We start from the raw sequence: 19,457 nt of genomic DNA, 5'->3' as shown, positions 1-19,457 counted from the left end.
ACGCAATTAAGTAACGAGTAACTCAAGCGCTGCAGCGACCAGTAACTGTAGTGTGATTATCAAATTTGGAGGAGTAGTGTCGTTATATTACTCGTTACCGACCAAAGTAGTGTCGTTACAGTAACGAGATTTTCCGTTACTCGTTACACCCAACTCTGTTTGGTATTCAAACTAACAACAACCTCCCCCTCCCTCCAGCCTCTCCCTGGCGGGTTGGCATGGCCCAGTGATGAACGGAGCGGTGGTGCCTGGCAGTCCGGAGCTCTCCTCTTCATGCCCGCTGCCTGACTGGCGAGAGTTCTGCGAGCTCCATGCCCGAGCCTCCGCTGCAGACTTTGCCCACAAGTTCCAGCGCTTCCTGACAGAGAACCCATGCTACGACTCACCCGGCGCCGACGTCAGCTTCTCTCAGCACTTTTCCCAGCACTTCCTAGAGTGTTTCACAGCGGCTCTGGCCCAGGCCAGAGAGAACCAGGTCGGCTCACCGGGGGAGAACGGCTCCAGCGTGCCACCCAAGTACAGCATTGTTCCTTTCCTGGGCATCCAGGGCTGCCCGCTGTCCTACGGCCACGACCTCTACCAACGACGCAAGGACGCCGGGGCCTCCAGCGAGTCCCTGGACAGCATGGATAGCGGCGGAGGGGGGATAGAAGGAGGAGGGCGTGGCACCGCCTCTTCCCGAGGCCCTCAACCTCCACACAAGGTGTCTGCCCTTGGCCAATCGCGTAGTTCCGAGGACGTGTCTGTGAGCCACCCGAAGGCTCGCTTCAAGAAGGGCTTCTCCCTCAGGAACATGAGTCTGTGCGTGGTGGACGGTGTGAAGGAGATCTGGCACCGACGGGCCTCCCCCGAACCCGACGCTCCACCCGGAGCAAGGAAGGCTAACGGAGGAGGAGGTGCGACAGGCGGAGCAGGCGGTGAGCCGGGGGCTGAGAAGTGGTCTCAGAAGCTCCGTCTCCCCAGGGGGTGCCAGGGCCACAAGGCTGAGCTACTGGAGATCCAAAGGGAAGGTGCTCTGAGGTACATGGTGGCTGACGACACCAGCTGTATGGGCAACGCACAGTGGCAGAAGTGTCGTCTGCTGCTTCGGAAGTCAAAGAGGGAGGATGGAGGAGAACACTTTCTGCTGGAGTTCTATGTTCCACCTAAGGTTTGGACATTAGCACGCAGGCACACACCACACAAAAAGTCACTGATTAGTAAAGTAGGCTTGATACAGAGAATCAGACCTGTATGCTGTACATACTGTACTGTACAAGCTCTTCTCCCTGGCCTGTGTGTGTGTGTGTGTGTGTGTGTGTGTGTGTGTGTGTGTGTGTGTGTGTGTGTGTGTGTGTGTGTGTGTGTGTGTGTGTGTGTGTGTGTGTGTGTGTGTGTGTGAGTGTGTAGGCTGCGCAACAGTGAACGAATGCTATAAAGCTATTTCCGCGAGACAGACACACATACACGTATGTACGTATATGGGACACACATAGCTGCGTGGCTAGCACCACTCAAAAACTGAGCGATTTACTTTGACCTCAAGTAACACTGACATCCACAACCAGAATCCAAACGGCTATCAGCCCAGGCAGGCAGGTACGCACACAAAGTTAAATTATCATTTAGGATTTTGCAGAATACACACACACACACACACACACACACACACACACACACACACACACACACACACACACACACACACACATTTGCGTTTATGAGATTTCCAGATCATTGCCTGTGACCTCAAGAAGGCTATAAGACTGTGTAGTGTGTAAATCTGGTGCTGTCGTTTGATCACGATTTAGCAAAAAGAGAGACAGAGACACTGACACAGAGACCAAAGGGATCACATTGATATGAGTAATGTCATATTATGCCATTGTCACAACTAGTCCAGTTTTCATTCCTTCTGCAAATCGGTTTTGGTAATGATAAAAAACTAAAGTAGCAGCCACCGTTACTTTCAGAGGAACTGAACAAAGTGTGTCATCAAATGTACAATGAAATGTTTTACAACCACGTCGACGTCTAGGTTGCAACTTGCTACTGTACCCTACATTAGCAATGAGGAAATCACACCTGCGACAAACCCACCCACACACAGGCTTCACTGAAAATACATTAAGAGGTCAGAATCCGTTATTACTAGGGCTGTCATGATCATGACATTTTACTTGACTTTTAATTGTCTATCCAATAATTTGCTATTTTATGTTGTTTTTGACATTGAACATTGCACATAAGTAAACATTAGGCTTCGTAAACGAAAGTTACACAGGGCAGATATGACAAAGAACTTAACAAAGTGACAAACATATACAGTATTTAATAACTATAAGACTTACAACATAATATAAATAAATCGTGGAAATAGGCGCTGTGGACTTAGATCAGCTATTTCCGCTATTGTTTGAAAATATTTGAAAATGTATCAAAGGTTTTTAACATGGAAATGATTATGAAGATTATGCAAAATAATTGAGATTATCTCAAATAATTGCGATCAGGCCTAGATAGATGATACACATACAGCCTATTCAGACCAAAAGATTTATGATGAGACGAAACCGTTTAAAGCCTGATTTATACTTGTATAGTATAGTATAGTATAGTATACTATACTATACTATACTATACTATCATCTACAAGCTCACTGTGATGATCTTGTAGATCTGCTATTTTAATTCTATCATACTACAGAGCACAAATTAAAAATTAGAATGTTGCATAGAAAAATCTCAGCAGTTTGAATTACCCTTAATAATGCATAACGCATTATTAATATGCAATTCATCATCATCTGAGTAGGAAACCTGAAAAGTAACAGTTTTATTACTTGTGAGGTTTCCAGTCGACAGAGACAAAATCCTAACAGTGTAGGGTTTGGATGATGTCTGGAAGACAGACCGAGACATAAAATGTTGGTCTACATTAACTCTACATCAATCTACATGCTGCCCTCTGTGGTCAAGATCACTCTGCAGTGTGATCTTGACTGGCTTCCTGCATTATGACACAGCAGCAGGACTTATAGGCCAGTCAATCTAAGATTTGTCCCAAAAGAAATTGCAATAGTAATCATTAAAGGTTTTTTATGATTTTTTTAGTCATCCAAATAACATATAAAAAATTGTGAATTTTTAGCTTAGATTGACTGGCCTATTAGGGGCAGCTAGCACTCTCTCTCTCTCTCTCTCTCTCTCTCGCTCTCACACACACACGCAAACACGCATGCACGCATGCACGTCACACACACACACACACACACACACACACACACACACACACACACACACACGCACACACACACACACAGTAAGTTGGCACCACTTTTTGCTGTAGCATTGTGTGTTTTGTAACAACTGTATTTGTTTGCTTAACACAGTCATCAAAGCCCAAGGTCAGCATCCCCCTGTCAGCCATTGTGGAGGTACGGACCACCATGCCACTGGAGATGCCTGACAAAGACAACACCTTTGTTCTCAAGGTAAATTGAGTGCAAATAGAACTGCACTCATGCGTGGCACTGGGGGGCATGGGGAGTTGTTCAGTCTGAAACAGGAAATGGCTTTCCACAGACTGCCACATGCGCAGCAACACTATATTCTGATAGTAATCGTTGCTATGGATGGATGGATGGATAGATAGAACAAACAATCTAAAGTATAGATTGTTTGTTCAGTAAATGGGAGTCTCCCCAATCACTCCAGCTCTTTAATAAACAGAAAATACATTTTCAGGTGCTCGACAACGTTCTACCAATCAGGGGAGAGTACCCATTTATCAGTGTACATCCATTCATCCATCCATCCATCCATCTATCTTCAACCGCTTATCAGTAGTCTGGTCACGGGGGCAACAGCACCGCCAGAGTGCTCCAGACTTCCCTCTCCAGAGCAACATTAGTGACTTCCTCCTGGGGGATCCCAAGACATTCCAAGGCCAGTGAGTCGATATGTTTCCTCCAACTGCGCCTTGGTCTGCCCCCTGGGTCTCCTCCCAGTGGTCCTCCCTAGGGAGACGCCCGAGAGGCATCCTAACCAGATGCCCGAACAACCTAAGCTGGCTCCTTTCCAGACGAAGAAGCAGCGACTCTACTCTGAGTCTCTCTCATGTGACTGAACTTCTCACCCTAACTAAGGGATTTTTATCGGCGGCGTTTATAATTTATTTTTGATCATCTTAATTTCCCTCAACGTCTAACATAAAAATCTACACTTTGCTGATATACAGAAAGAATACAAAAGGCATATTATATTCCTAAGTTATTTGACCATTTGTGATACAGGGCCAGGCAATGGCATCTTTGTATGAGAAATGGAATCAAATGAAAAGTGTCTTGTCTGTCACATTACATGCAATTAGTTATAAGTTTAACCGACTAATTTCTTAACGGGAATTAATCGATTAACGATGAACTATTAACATCCCTAATCCCGACCTGAAAATGCATTTTCTTTTTACTAAAGAGCTGGAGAGACTCCTTTTACTCACAGACAGAATCACTGACCGATTCACATCTATTTGATGTGTGTGCATTGGTAATCAGACAGTACTACTCTCTTTGATGTGTGGGTGCTGGTATTCAGATGGTACTACTCTATTTGATGTGGGTGCTGTGCGCACGTGTGCATGTCTTTAAGTGGTATAAGTGTCTCCAGTTTATGCTTAACTAGTGTAATTGGTTCCATCTATGCGTTACAAGAATCAGCTGCAGCTGTTGATGCCGTGCTGATATGTATACGGACAGACAAAGCACACGGTCAAATGTAGAGCGGCTGGCACCGCAAAAACATAAACATCATTCAGTTGAAAGAAAGAGGTCGGCATTAAACATTTGACCGGAGCGCTTCTGTTCAGTGTACTGTGTTCAATGTGTGCCCTCTTGAACAGAGCACGGTGTGTGACTGGAGTTGTTGGCTCTCTCTACAGGTGGAGAACGGGGGAGAGTACATCCTGGAAACCATTGACTCACTGCAGAAAAACTCATGGGTTGCTGACATCCAGGACTGCATAGACCCCGGGTAAAACCACCAAATAAATATTTGCTGTTGACTTGAGATGGAAAGAAGGCGGAATGGAGCATACACAGTCATTAATCATCCAGTTAGAAGAGTTTTTTTAGACAGGTTACTCTCGCAACAAATTTGCTGTGTGTACACACACACACACACACACACACACACACACACACACACACACACACACACACACACACACACACACGTTCCACTTGAAGTTCAGTTTCCCAGGTTGTGGGAGTTCTTGCAGCCCAGGACATAAACAGAAACATTATTTGTGTGGTTGTTTGTGGGCTTTGGTGTGTATTGATTTGCGTGTGAGGACATTTGGCTGTGTTTTTTGGCATGCAGGCCTGTGTGCATACATTCACTTGTATACTTTTTTGCGGTCCAACTGACACGTTTGTTTACGCACAGCGACAGTGGCGACGACATAGAGTTGGCGTCATGTCCCCACGGCCAGTCCTCCAGAGACTGCAACATGGTGGCCTCTTGCAGCTGTGAGTTGCTCTCGGAGGGTAAGAATGATCACAATTTATCTTCTGTCCTCATCAAACATAAACTGTCCATCATGCAAGACATATAACCAGATTTCCAGTATATATATATATATATATATATATATATATATATATATATTTTTAAGGCTTTCGACTTTATTTAATATTTTTGGGGGAGGAAATGGGGGAGAGAGATGGGGGAGTGAAGGAATCGGAATCTGGAGTCGAACCCACGGCACACTGCCAGACTCGGACTACCGGCAAAGGTGCCTGGACCGCTGAGCCACGGCCCAGGCCTTATTTATTATTTTATTATTATTTATTTATTTTATTCTGTTCCAGCTAGTGGTCAAAACCTTTCAGCGTGCCAAAGGGAGAGGAAATGATCACCCCCCCTTAGTTTAGTGACTACCCCACCTCCTTATAACCCCCTTATTTTTTCCCCAACCTGTACATATTTGTTATTTTTACCTTTTATGATGATTTGAAATTTGTTGTTATTTTTCATGTCATGATTATGAATTGAAAACCCAGGACCTGAATGGAAACAAGACCACAAGGACTTTTTCGGTGATCCCTTTGGAAGTGTGTTTGACTGTACCCTGTACTGATTACATTTCTGTTTGACTCAGAGGCGCAACACTGACCGAACGCTAGGGGGGGATATAGAGCGGCACCGCGAAGCGGCGCCGCCGAAAAATACGTCCCCCCCGTCCCCCCCACCACCCTAGGGGAGGGGGGGATGGGGGGGTCTAACCACCAAAACGTGGGGTTATGGTTAGGGTCGGACTACAGAGAGGTTGTTCCAGTGACTCAATGCACATACAAAACGGCTTTGGCACAGTTATTATTATTATTATGAATTACCTGGCAGTGGCTGTGATTCCTCCTCCTCCCATGTGTCTCAAAACGTAAAAGTTTAACCACATTATCAGCAGCGCCTAAAACAGGTCAAAACTCACTGACCATCTGTAAGTCAGCCTATTCTATATAAAATGTACAACACCTGGGCAGTTTTTAGGAGAGCAGACTGGGTTTGCATGTTTTAAATATGTAGTTGCACCTTGCCTGGTGTTGACAGTTGTGCTTTCATTAGCGGCTAATATAATAATATAAATCTCAAAGTGGGGTCCGGCCGTCCGGGGACCCCCAGAGGTCCTTGAGCCGTGAGTTCCAGGGGGTACAGTACAGCTACATGATAGTTTGGAACCAAATGGACCCTTGTCGCCTTGTGGCATGTCATGTGGATGCAGCGGGGTCCTTGAAATTAAACGGGTTGAGAATCACTGCTACTGCTAGAGCTGTATAAATCTTCTCTTATGGGGGTCCTTCTCTTCTCTTCAAATGGGGGGAGGGGGGTCCGCGGGCTAATACGTGTCCATTTGGGGGTCCTTGACACGAAAAGGTTTGGGAACCACTGTACTAGAGTAGAGGATAAAGTATATTCATTCATCTCCTATCGATCTAGTCAATACACGTTAGACGTTACCAAAAGTTGTGCGTGACAGCAAAAGTGGTGATCTATTGAATCCTGTTCCTGTATTATTAGAATCATTACGCAATCACCACAGAGTGCAAAGCACATTGGGTCACTGATGGCGGTGTAACAACTTCCAAAAAACCGAAGGTAGATGGGCCAAACCATTTTGGGATTTAGACAGGGGTGGATCAAATATACCCTTCAAAATATATCGCGTTTATGAATGCAGGATTTCACAAGTATTACTCCTAAGATAACTTTGGAGCCAGGGGGGATAAAGGGGGGGACCCCCCAGCCAGAGGGGGACCCCCAAACTCATTTGGGGGGGACCAATGTGACGCTGGCAGGGGATTCGTCCCCTCCGTCCCCTAGCTTATTGCGCCCCTGGTTTGACTACCCTGTACTGATTATATTTCTGCCAATAAAGTAATCAATCTGCAGTAGAAAATCTCAGGTAGCCTGAATATAAAGATAAACCTGTATACCTATACATATACATGCATCCTATACATGCATAGTAGCACTAGTCATTATATACATGTATACCTCAAAACCTGGTACTATATGGCGACTGCGGTGATAGGCTATTCTGTGGCAGGTAGCAGCAGCCTGATATAAATGAACTCATTCTCTGCTAAAAACGACATTGAACGACTTTTATTAAAAGTCACAGATTGCCTAGGACGACATTGAACGAGCTATTTGTGTTATAATGCATCCAGCATCGCTAATATCATTTTCTTGGCTTCTCCGTCGCCTGGCAACGCTTTGCTTCCGTGTTGTGACGTAATTTATCTTAACGACGATCGTTAGTGGTGTTTATCTCGAAATTGAAGCTCAGATTGAGGTGATCACACAGAAAGAACATCAATGTTTTAGCTCAATAACAAATCCCTGCGACCTCGCAGTACCATATTATCGCTTCTGGCGAAAATGAAAGTATCTCCCTGTGTGCCCCGGAAATTATTGATTGTTACTTCCGGTTCACAAAATCAGATGGCGGCTCTTCAGAATAAGGGCTTACGGCTATGGTCTATGGCGGCATTTTGCGACAAAAACTTGACCTTAAAGTAAGGGTGCCTGACAGATAATGATGAGAAAATGTACAGAAAGAAGGAAGACAAACTTTACATAGCTTTTGCATGTGAATGAGGACGTCTTTTCTTGTTCTCATAAGAATTCTGTTCATTTCCAGTCTATGTTCTTCATTTTCGGTTTCACTAGTCATAACACACTGCTCTTTGAATCGCTGTGTGTTTCTAGGCATCTACCGTACCTCCGAGAGGCCCTGCAGTACAGCAGCAGAACACTACAGTGCCCCCTCAGTCCGCTGCAGAGAACCCCCTTTCACGCAGCACCCGTCCCACATGCCTTTAGAACGCTTCCTCCAGTCTCCAGAGGCACAGAGCTCCAACGCCAACACAAGTAAATGCATACATATCAATACGGATACTAGTGAGACTTTACAAAAGACAGGAAGAGCGATTCAGGCATTCAGCCATAGCAAAAGATTGAATATATGCGTTGTTGATCTGCTATGTTAGACCTTTTATGTGCCTTTTTCTAGGCAGTGAAGGAGCAAAAGACACCAATGCGGATGCCAGCCTGACAGCGTACCCATGGTTCCACGGAACCCTGTCTCGCGTACGTGCAGCTCAGCTGGTGCTAGCGGGCGGAGCCAGGAGCCATGGGCTGTTTGTAATTCGCCAAAGTGAGACGCGGCCAGGAGAGTATGTCCTCACCTTCAACTTCCAAGGCAAAGCCAAGGTGAGGCAGCAGAGAAGAAAGATAATTTAAACCAAACATCTGGGAAGCACTATCGTCTTGGGTCTTGCACCTGGTTACAACAATAAGAGATAGTGGGATGTTATTGCAGCTTATCTGTTTGGATCAATCAGTCCTCCTAAAACCTACTGTTCTGATGAATCAGACCTGTTCTTGTGACTTTGGGGGCTGCATATGGCTGAGAGTAGTCTTGTGTGAGACTCTGGACAGTCCAGAGCAGAGCACACCCTTGAGAGATGCAGTAATGTCATGCCATGTGTCCTCTGGTGTAACACTATCCCCCACCTCACTTCCTGCTGGCCAGCAATGTCGAGGAAGTTGGAGCTGCAGACTGCTCCTCTGGTGTCAGTCTTTGGCATTCTGTATTGCTGTCCTCACATCCAGACAGTGCTCAGTGTCTCTGCTTGTGTCTATTTGTTTTACTTGACTTGACAGAAATAGTAAACCAAACAGAAAACGGACATAAAAACTGTACTATATATACTGTATGTATATATGTACAGTATGTATGTATTAGGGATTTTATAGATCACAACAGTACAATATCCAAAATTACAGACAATATCCAGTCTAATATCATGATATGGATATAATATTGATATCAGGGATGTCCTGATCAGGTTTTTTTGCTCCCGATCCATTTCCGATCATTTGAAAATGGCGTGATCGGCCCCGATTTCCGATCGGAACAACCCTAGTATGTATCTATCTATCTATCTATCTATCTTAAAGTTCAAGTTGCATGTCTGTCTGTCTTTGGCGGGTATGCAGATTATGCCTTCAGCAAATTGTTAGACAATGGTTATGACCATGCCTGAGTGCACAAATCAGTGTTGTTAGGCAATGTTTGTGATAAGCGCAAATAGCCATTGTTAGGCACCGGTTTTGGAGAGAGGGTGTGGTGAGAAGGGGGCCTCTATTAATCCCGTAGTGGAAATTCAGTGTAGCTTCACCCAGCTGATGGATGCTCAGATGGTCATGATGAGCACTCTGTTAGGTTTCTTGCTCTGGGACACGTAAACACGCAGACTAATGGTAAATGGTGAATTTATATAGCGCTTTGCTTTACATAGATTGTGCATTACATTCACCCATTCACACACACATTCATACACCGATGGCAGAGGAAACCATGCAAGGCACCAACCTGCACATCGGGAGCAATTAGGGTTTCAGAGTCTTGCTCAAGGACACTTTAACACTAACTCTGGTGGAACCCAGGATCGAACCGGGAACCTCACAGTTTTCCCACCCGGCCGTTCAACCCCTGAGCCACTGCCTCCCAGACTGGGAGGTAACCTGATTACCAGACGCCTCTCTTCCCACTAAACTAGGAGAGGCCAAGAAACGGGGAGGAAGAGAGGCTGTTTCACCCATGCAATAACCCGGCCAATTCTGAATACGGGAACCAGAACACACGTTATAAGTGATCATGTTTTTATGCTTGTGTATTTATTGGGTTTGTGGTTCACTTCAATTCTGTGTCTGTCCTTTCATCCCCTCTCTTCATAAATAATTGAATCCTCTGTCTTTCTTTCCATGTGGCTACTCTTTGTGACTACTCTTTCTTTAACATGCCATCTCCTCATTGCATTCCCAGCATCTGCGTCTGTCTGTGAATGACAATGGCCAGTGTCACGTGCACCACCTATGGTTCCACACCGTGTCAGACATGCTGAGACACTTCCACGCTCACCCGATTCCCCTGGAGTCTGGGGGCTCCGCTGACATCACACTGCGCTCCTACGTACAAGTACAGCGGTGCACCAGCACAGGTACAGTACATGCCAATGCATTATTAAATATTGGAGTTGGAATTTATTCAGTCTTCTACAAGCCCCCATAAAGAGGTTTAAAATAGATGTTAAATAGATTTTAGTGTTATCTTCGGTTGCTGTGTTTGTTTTGAATGCGCATTAATTAACAACCCACAATTTGGTCGTAAATATTGTCACTGAAGGATACGGTCTCAGCCATTCAGCATCCAGGATCGTTTAATGAAAATAATTCATACATAGTCTACAGTGGTTCCCAAATCTTTTAGCTCAAGACCCCCCAAAAATTGGACATTAGCCTGGGACCCAAACTAGTGAAAATGGAAGGCCCTGAACGGCATAGCCAGCGTACGGAACTCCGAACCTCCCCCGTCAAATATAACTCAGCTTCTTCTATGCAACAGGGGTGGTGGTGGCTCAGGGGTAGAGGGGCCGGATGTTCCCAGTTCGAACCCGGGTTCCCCCAAAGTTAGTGTCGAAGTGTCCTTGAGCAAGACTGAACCAATAATTACTCCCCTGATGAGCAGGGACACATCGTTGATGTAGGCCTATTCCTTTTTTCTTTTTTTTTTCTGTAGCCCATATACATACAGTTTTATATTAACATTTTAGGAGTGAATACATATGTTTTGATGCCTGTGGCAGCCTCTCAGCTGGTCAAACAATGCTGCTCCGCCGTTCTACGACAGAAAAACAGGTGAGGACAAAGCGTACGACAGCTCCCGACCAGACGTGATTTTTATCCTGGCACAAGTTCAAGTTCAAGGTTTTGCTGAAATGGTAAATGCCGTAAATTGCGGTAATTTCGGCGTGCACCCATATTTTGGCGTACGCCGAGTTGATAAATGAGGGCCTCACACTCTACCCCGCCCCCTGCTCTCCTGGCATGGGATGAATGCCCTCCTGTGCAGGAGCCAGGGTGAGCCAGGGGGAGTGAGGGGGCGATTATACCACAGAAGCTTTACATGCAGGCCTAGACTCTGGCCCCAAACCCACCCTGGTGGTCACAAAGAAGCTCTCTGTTTCTTCCAGGCCCCAAGCCTTCATACGCACGCACGCACGCGCGCACACACACACACACACACACACACACACACACACACACCCACACACACACACACACACACACACACACACACACACACACACACACACACACACACACACTCCAGTGTGTGTAAAAGGCTTTATTGATACACTGGTCAGGCGTGTCTTTGGCAGCAGTGATGTTGGTGTTATTGCCCACCAAGAGAAAGGATAATAAAGGAGGTCCATGTGTTTACATTCTGCTCTATAAAGAACCTTTTTACGACAAGATCTCTGGGACGAATGGTCACTTGGTCAGCACAGTTTGGATTATTTATATGCTATTATTACATTGTGTCCTGTAATAGTAGGAATTATTTTTCTTTTCTGTTTGCATTCATCTTTCTTCACATAACTCCCATCTATCTGTTACAGATGTGACCGTGCCTCAAGTCCTCACCCCACCCAGGGATGCCGGCTGCCGGACTGAGGCGGTCCAGCCGTCCCTTCACCTCCCGGGGATCACACATCAAGCAGGGCCCCTTCCTGAGGCTACTCTGTCCTCCAGCTCCTCCTCCTCGCCCACTGCCCTCCCCTCCCTCTCTCGCAGTGACCCAGGCAGTGTAGGAGGGGGAGGCGGCTTGCAGAGCAGGAGCAACAGCTCAGAGCGTCTGCTGGAGGCCTCTAGTGGTGCGTCTGAGGACTACCATGACACTGACGGAACACGTAGGACCCGAGCTGTGGAGAACCAATACTCGTTCTACTAAAGCCAATCGGGCCACAGCCGAGGGCCTACACAAAGGTTCTTATTGGGCGAGAGGCAAAGTTTTTAATCGATCGATATAAGGGATAGAAGTTGCAGGGGAAGGAAGCTCTGCTGCCGGCAGAACTGGTCCAAATCACTGGATCACTCCTCTGTTTTGGCAGCTTGTTTGTTTGTTGTTTTTCCAGATATGACAACGAGGTCGAGATTGAACATTGGATTGATCTCAGTCTCTTAGCAGTATGTTCAGTTGTGTAATGCCAAAGGCACTTTTGCAACCTTCAGTCTAAGTTGTCAAGCATATGAGAGAAGAAGGGCCCTAATCTGGTGTGTGAGTGACAGGGGAAGCAGTGGGCTAGTGTGGGAGAGAACGATGAGATGGACTGAGATGAAGGATAGATGCAGGAAGAGAGATAACATGAGAGTCAGTTCTACATATGGCTTTGATTCACCTCATCAGACCACTTCCTGTCCACCCCTACTCACAATTCCCTGGGAGTGGAGCCTTTGTCACCGCCCTGCTGGAGGATCAAGAGCTGAAATGACCCTGAAGAAACGGCACCGCCCCTCAGAGCCCCCGAGAGCATCCCCTTACTGTTTGTTGAGCTGCTTTGAATCTCTCCCGGATATCCTCGCCGTCCCCAAGGGTTGTTCCTACAAAGCCGTCAGAACACTAGCATCAGTACAGTGATCATGGGTGTGTTAGTGTTAGCTTGAAGATATTTCTTTCTTAAAGTGTACAGCCTGAAGGTCCTAGTGCCTGTCAATTACCCTGGACTTGAACAGGCTATTGACACACTCAGTTCGCCCATCATTATGGAGCATAATCGTTACAGCCAAAAAACAATGAATGCAGGTAAATCAGTTATTTGACTGTTTCTGCTTAACACATACAGAACATGCATATTGCTGCATTATCACAATGTTCAGTTCACACTGTTTTATTGACGGAACATGGAAACGTGGGAGGGAGGAAGTGTGTCAAGCTAAAGGGCAACTTCACAGATTTTTTACTTGAATCATGTCATTCAGTTGTAACTAGTATTATCTAGGTCCCTCCATCTGGTGCTGGTTCTATATATCACATCAATAACCTATTAGACCTATAGAACCCTTATTGTTAGGGAAGTTCACACACAGTGAAATAATTGCTTAATATAATAATATACCAAACCCAGCCTTGATCGGAGGGATCCGAAGACTGATGTTGAGTGCTTTGTTGAAGGGTGGCAGCATTGTGTACTGCCTACAGGTGAACTAATGTAGGTACAGTATGTGGACTGGAACAGTAGTCAATATAGTAATATTAGTAAGATGACATGGCCATGCTGGAAAGGACAGAATGAAATTAATGTGAAGTTGAGTATTGCTCTAAAAATGTTCAATTAAACATTTAGAACAGACAAGTATTCCCTGCTACTGTACGTCACATTGGCTGTAAAAAATAAAATAAAAGGTTAAGCAATCAGATAGCTAAATTATTTAATTATTATTATTATTATTATCAGTGATACAGTTGCATTTATTTGCTAAGTAAAAACCAGACTTTTAAGCCACCATAATAACACTTAAGTACCTTAATTACTGTATGATGTTTCTACCATAGGCCGTACATTGTTCATTTGGAATTCAAATACCATCAGTTGACTTCTGTCCTTGAAGGCATGGTGGTTGTATGGTTGATGGTGGTGACATTTTAACTGTCAGTTAAAACGGGATTAACAGAGGAATGGAGTGGGCAGTTCTTGATAGTACATGTGCCAATTTGAATCCTATTTTTGAAAAGTATTTATTCCTCAGCTGTTGTTAATGACATTTTTCCTATCATGTTTTATTTATGTAAAATTGATTTATTCTTATTAATGAAATATCTTCAGTGGAGTCTGTCTGTTATGATGAGAGCTCATGTCACATATCATGTTTCCTTTTATTTTCTTAACACTTCTTAAAACTGATTTTGTTGTCTGGCTGAGTTTTGAAGAGTCTGTGCAATTTTGTACAAAGTGATGTACTTGACATACTACTTTATATTTCTGTGAATAAAATGTTAACAAACTGTTGAAATGTTTGATTCTCTTTGTAAAGGAAATAGTTAGCACTGGTATGTCAGCACAGCGACATGGTCCATGGTTATTACACATTTTGTAGTCTATAAGAAATTACTGACCTATTATTTCTACCAAGCAGAAACCCATTGGAGGTTTTTGTGAAACTGGTTCAAGCAGGTGTACGACATTCTCCCCACGAGAAACTCAAATCAGAATAAAGTAAATTGAGGAACAAGGTTAAAGGTCTGGTAACTGGGATTGGTTATTTACATCAGTGATACTCAACCTCAGGCCCGCGGGCCACATCAGGCCCGCGGGACCATTATGACTGGCATTGCCTTGGGCTTCCTTGAACACAATTCAGTGTGGCACAACAATCCTTTTGCCCACAATATGTTGTTATTTAAGATACATTGATGATATTATCCTTATCTGGCAAGGTACTGAGGAAGAGCTTCATGGTTTTGTGTCCTACCTGAACAATCTGGCACCTACCATTAAATTCAATATGGAATTCAGCAAACATGAAATTCCATTTCTAGACACCTGTGTACTTTTTCAGGATGGTAAATTGTCCACCACTCTGTACACCAAACCCACAGACAAGAATAGTCTTTTACATGCCACCAGTGCACACCCCCCTGCTTTGAAGAAAGGTTTACCATATTCTCAATTCCTTAGACTGAAACGAATCTGTAACATTCAGTACAGAAACTTTGTTGATAGAGGGTACCCCAAAAAATGGCTTGACTCTGCTTTAACTAAATTGAATAATCCTAACCAGGTTGCAAAGACCAAAAAGAAACATTCATGTGCCTGCATCACTACTTATAATCCTAAGAGCAATGATATACGTATAGAGAAACACCGGCATGTTTTGTCAGCTGACCCTGAAGGTGCTAATGTGTTTACTGACCCTCCTCTTTTCTCTCATCTCAAAGCATCAGACTATGGTGAAAGCAGACTGCTACATACCCCCCAGCAACACACAGGGCGGTTGGATGGAGTCACCGGCTTCTACCCTTGTCTACATTGTGTGGCCTGTAAAAACTCCAGGAAAACGAACACATTTACAAGTGCAGTTATAACTAACAAACAATACACTATCAGACAATTTGTGAAATGTAGTTCCTCTAATGCAGTCTACATGATCACATGTAAATGTAATCTACAGTACGTAGGCAAAACATCTAGGGCAGTCCGCACACGCATCATAGAACACATGAGTGCCATCAGATGCAAGGACATCAAATCTCCTGTCGCCAGACACTTCATGGAAGCCGGTCACTCCATAGCAGATCTGTCTTACACAGTCATTGATCAAATTAAGAAATCTAGATTGACAGCTGGATCAGCTGGACAGCTGGATCCATCTAGATTCAGTTTGGAGGAGTTTTGTGTCTAAATCACCCGATTTAGACACAAAACTCCTCCAAACTGAATCTAGATGGATTTTTTATTTAAAGTCTGTCAATCCAGGTGGCTTGAATGAAGATCTCTCCCTCCAGTGCTAACTATAAAATTATATTCAAAAAGTGATTGTATAAGTCTGTCAACATGTGATGTATGCAATATAAGTTTCCTATATAACTGTGATTTTGTATATCCTTTCTGTAATGTCCACGCCCACAATCAGGTGATGTCACCAATTAGTAATTCTCAGCACCTGAGCTGTATTGTTTTGGAGCTCTTTAAGAGTAAGTTCTTTGTCTGTGAAAAACCATAGCACTGACGAAGGTCTGAGGACCGAAACGTTTGCTTTTTAATTGCACCATGAGCACAGAGCATGATAAAATACAATAAAATAGTCTCAGTCTAAGGAGTTTTACTTCTTTTTCTATACGGTGAGCGAGTCTTTTCCTGTCAAAGTTTCCCTTATGTTTTTGAGACCACTGCTACCGTAGGTGAAGAAGAAAAAAAGGACGAAGAAAGGCGCAACAGTTTTCTCAGTGCTTCAGTGTTGGGAAACAAAGCTACCATTCAAACTGAGACAGGATGCTTATGAAATCCTGTACAAAGCCAAATGAGAGGTACCTTTGAAAACCCTGTTTCATAGAGAATGTGGAATATGCTTTCTTTGGTGACATTTAGGACCCTCTTGTGATCTTAAAAGTCAACTACTGTGGACTGTGAAGGTAAAGGAAGTAGCTTACAGCAGTTTCAGAGTTATAGAGTATATATTTTTATATTAGCATGTTATCAAACTGTTAACTTATTAATGTTGACATTGTCTGTACAACAGCAATTATTCTACTTTATGGACTCAAGACCCCTCAAAAGGTCACAAGCTGTAAATTAAATTCAAAGACGAATAGTGCTTTAAATGAACACATGGGAGACTAAAATAAATTAGATTTTATTTTATATATGTCCAACTGCCTTACAGAAACATTTAATGTAATTCTTACTTTGATTAAAGTATTCATCTTAATATAAGAAATACACAATTTCCTAGTTACACTGTAGGCCTACTAAACTTCCAATCAGTTTTGGGTTTTTACAGTAAAGAGCCAACATACAGGAAATTGAGGGTAAATTGTGCGTTCTTCAGCAGGAGTGATTTCCAGCTGATTGATGTATATTGTATACACATTATTTTTGTTGCAACGATCATATGTGGTTATCAAACAAGTATTTGTGAAGCGTTTACATGAACACATGTAATCACTTCTACAGTCGCATATCTCTGCTGTCGGGAAGAAACAGCCTAACCCCAATATAACTTTTTCAGGAAATTAAGAAAAACGTACATTTTGAAAACAAATAAATACTGCCTCATCAAAGTTGGTGTTGTGACTTATTTGCTTTAGCAGACAGTTTGAGGGTCCAATGGAGTTAAGAGGTTTTGTATTGTCCAAAGCATTTTTTATGACTTTCCATTGGTTCTATATTTTCGAAACAACACAAATGTAAAGGGTGTTCAATAGCACAGATTTATGCAAAAAGAATAAAAATCAAAAGCCTCAAAAATGGAGTTAGGTGGTTTCCCCCAGGCTCCCGACAGCAACGTTATATACAAAGTTAAACATTCAAGGAGAGTGAAATCTGGCTTTGGATAATTAATCTGAATAATTGGTACTAGTTCCCTAGATGTACACAGACATCTAATGTCATTATTTCAGGTCTCTTATAAAATAATGCCTCCACCCAAATGGTGGCATTAGACACTTTACAACAAATGCAATTTTTGCCTGTGGTAGTACTAAACACAATAGTTTCACACATACTGTAGGGCAGGCCTACCTTTTTACATAATTTATTTCTAAGCAATTTAAAAGGGCTTTCACTAAAAACAAAAAGCTTTTAATAGTCTAAAATTGTGCAATATTTATAGCAAGTCACATGTGCTGAGGAAGAATTATACCTCATATTGTTGTTCACCTTTTTCCTTATTATATAGCTTAATATAATAGACACAAGATGGCATGAATTAGGGTAACGCTTGGTCTAGTGACACAAGAAAGCTCCTCTTATACATATACGCGGTATATATAACTAGTCTAGGCTCTCCCTGCTTCCCCCCCCAAGAACTACTGTACCACCACCCTGAATGTTTAATTCATGTTCTCCCATGAATGTGATTCAAATCAATTTTAATGTGAAGTTTGCCTCAACAATACAGAATTCCACAACACCACCACCCATCTATTAAAGTCCTAGCAGACTGCGCACAAAGGTGTCGAACAGATTTCCAATGTTGGCATGGCGAATGCGTTGTTAGCTTGAAAATCAGTTCTGTATAAATTGGGCTTAAGGGACTGCTTTCAGCTCCTGGTGACACTGATCAAGATTATTCCAGCCGTAGCCAACAGCATCCAAGCCGTTATGTCCATCTTTATACCATGCTTCCATTTCCTTCTGTCTTCCTCCTGTTTTTGCTTCATCCACTCTATCCTAGCCTTACGCTGCTTCTCTCTCTCCAGTTGCTCCCCATAGTGCGCATGGAAGAAGGCGTCAAAATCAAACATGGGCTTCCCGTGGGCTTGGGAGAAACGTCTACTGCCATGTTGCTGCTGGGATCCTGAGGGTTTACTGGTCTCTCTTTCAGAGGGTCTTCCAGCCCCCTGGAAATCAGACTGGCTCATAATTCCAAAGTCATATTTCCTCCTCAGGGTTTTGTTTCCCAGCACGGTGTAGGCCTCACTGATCTCGGAGAATCGCAGAGTGGCCTCCTTGTTCCCCTGGTTCTTATCAGGATGGTAGATGAAAGACTGTTTGTAGTAGGCTGTCTTTATCTGGGACTGGGTGGCATTAGGGGTCACACGGAGGATGTCGTAATAGGCCGTCTTGCTCCTGTATAAAGGGGGTGCATCTGATTTGCTGTCTTTAGTACTCCAGCTGTAGAATCTAGCGGAAGTGGAGGGTTGAAGTGAGTCAGTAAGATGTTTCAGCTCCTTTAAACTCAGCTCATTAACTGATAACCCAAATCTCGACCGTTTAATTTTAAGGATAAGGGTGCTGAATCCTCTTAGTTGTTGACATGATCTGAAGATATCAGGGTGAAGAGTAGCTGCCATAACAATACTTGTTTTATTCCCGAGTGTCACCCTGCCAATCAGGCGCATTTGAAGTTGAGGTGGCACAGCTGATGACCAGTACAGTGTTTTCGGCATGTCCTCTCTGTGTTGAAGGATGGAGGAGTTGACATCTGGATCCAAAGAAAGCAAATCCATAGATGTGTCAGAGTGACAAACATTTAGCAAGTCCTTTTTTTCTTGAACATTTCGTACCCTACAACGTACCGGTATCTGAGTTATGTATTCTGCCTCCTCACTTGACACTTGCGGATGGTCGGATATAGCAGGCGGCGCAGGCCTATCTGGGACAGTTCTATCTGAGGTACTGTTTGTAAGCAGAAGACATCCATGACATTTGAAGGTGGCGCGATTGTGAGAGTTCCTGATATTAGAAAACCTGTGAGCTCCTTTTCCCAGTCTCTGACTGACCTCTGCCATGATCCCGTGGCAGGACCGTCCGGGGTGACCCGACCGTTCGGCGAAGAGTGAAGAAAAAGCAATGGAAAGTGAAGAAGAAGGAAGGCGGCTCTGGTTCCGGTAGCTTTAGAACCAATGA

At 43.8% G+C, this 19,457-nt stretch overlaps 1 protein-coding gene across 4 annotated transcripts in view; it reads left to right on the top strand.

Annotated features, from left to right (window-relative positions):
- sh2b2 (SH2B adaptor protein 2) overlaps positions 1-14,392 on the top strand; it is a 28,093-nt gene extending 13,701 nt beyond the window's left edge. For all 4 annotated transcript variants that reach the window (XM_080773146.1, XM_080773147.1, XM_080773145.1 and 1 more), the window contains 8 exons: positions 199-1,150; positions 3,372-3,473; positions 4,919-5,010; positions 5,425-5,525; positions 8,251-8,412; positions 8,555-8,754; positions 10,373-10,547; positions 12,009-14,392. In XM_080773146.1, coding sequence (XP_080629272.1) covers positions 230-1,150; positions 3,372-3,473; positions 4,919-5,010; positions 5,425-5,525; positions 8,251-8,412; positions 8,555-8,754; positions 10,373-10,547; positions 12,009-12,340 — 2,085 coding nt within the window. In that variant the 5' untranslated portion in view covers positions 199-229 and the 3' untranslated portion in view covers positions 12,341-14,392. The remainder of the gene's footprint in view (positions 1-198; positions 1,151-3,371; positions 3,474-4,918; positions 5,011-5,424; positions 5,526-8,250; positions 8,413-8,554; positions 8,755-10,372; positions 10,548-12,008) is intronic.
- The last annotated feature ends 5,065 nt before the right edge of the window (positions 14,393-19,457 follow it).

The sequence above is a fragment of the Protomyctophum bolini genome, assembly GCF_963924005.1.
Source record: "Protomyctophum bolini genome assembly, chromosome: 9".
NCBI classification, from domain to species: domain Eukaryota; kingdom Metazoa; phylum Chordata; class Actinopteri; order Myctophiformes; family Myctophidae; genus Protomyctophum; species Protomyctophum bolini.
The sequence above is the reverse complement of the archived record's forward strand: the minus strand, read 5'-3'. Positions and strand labels throughout refer to the sequence as shown.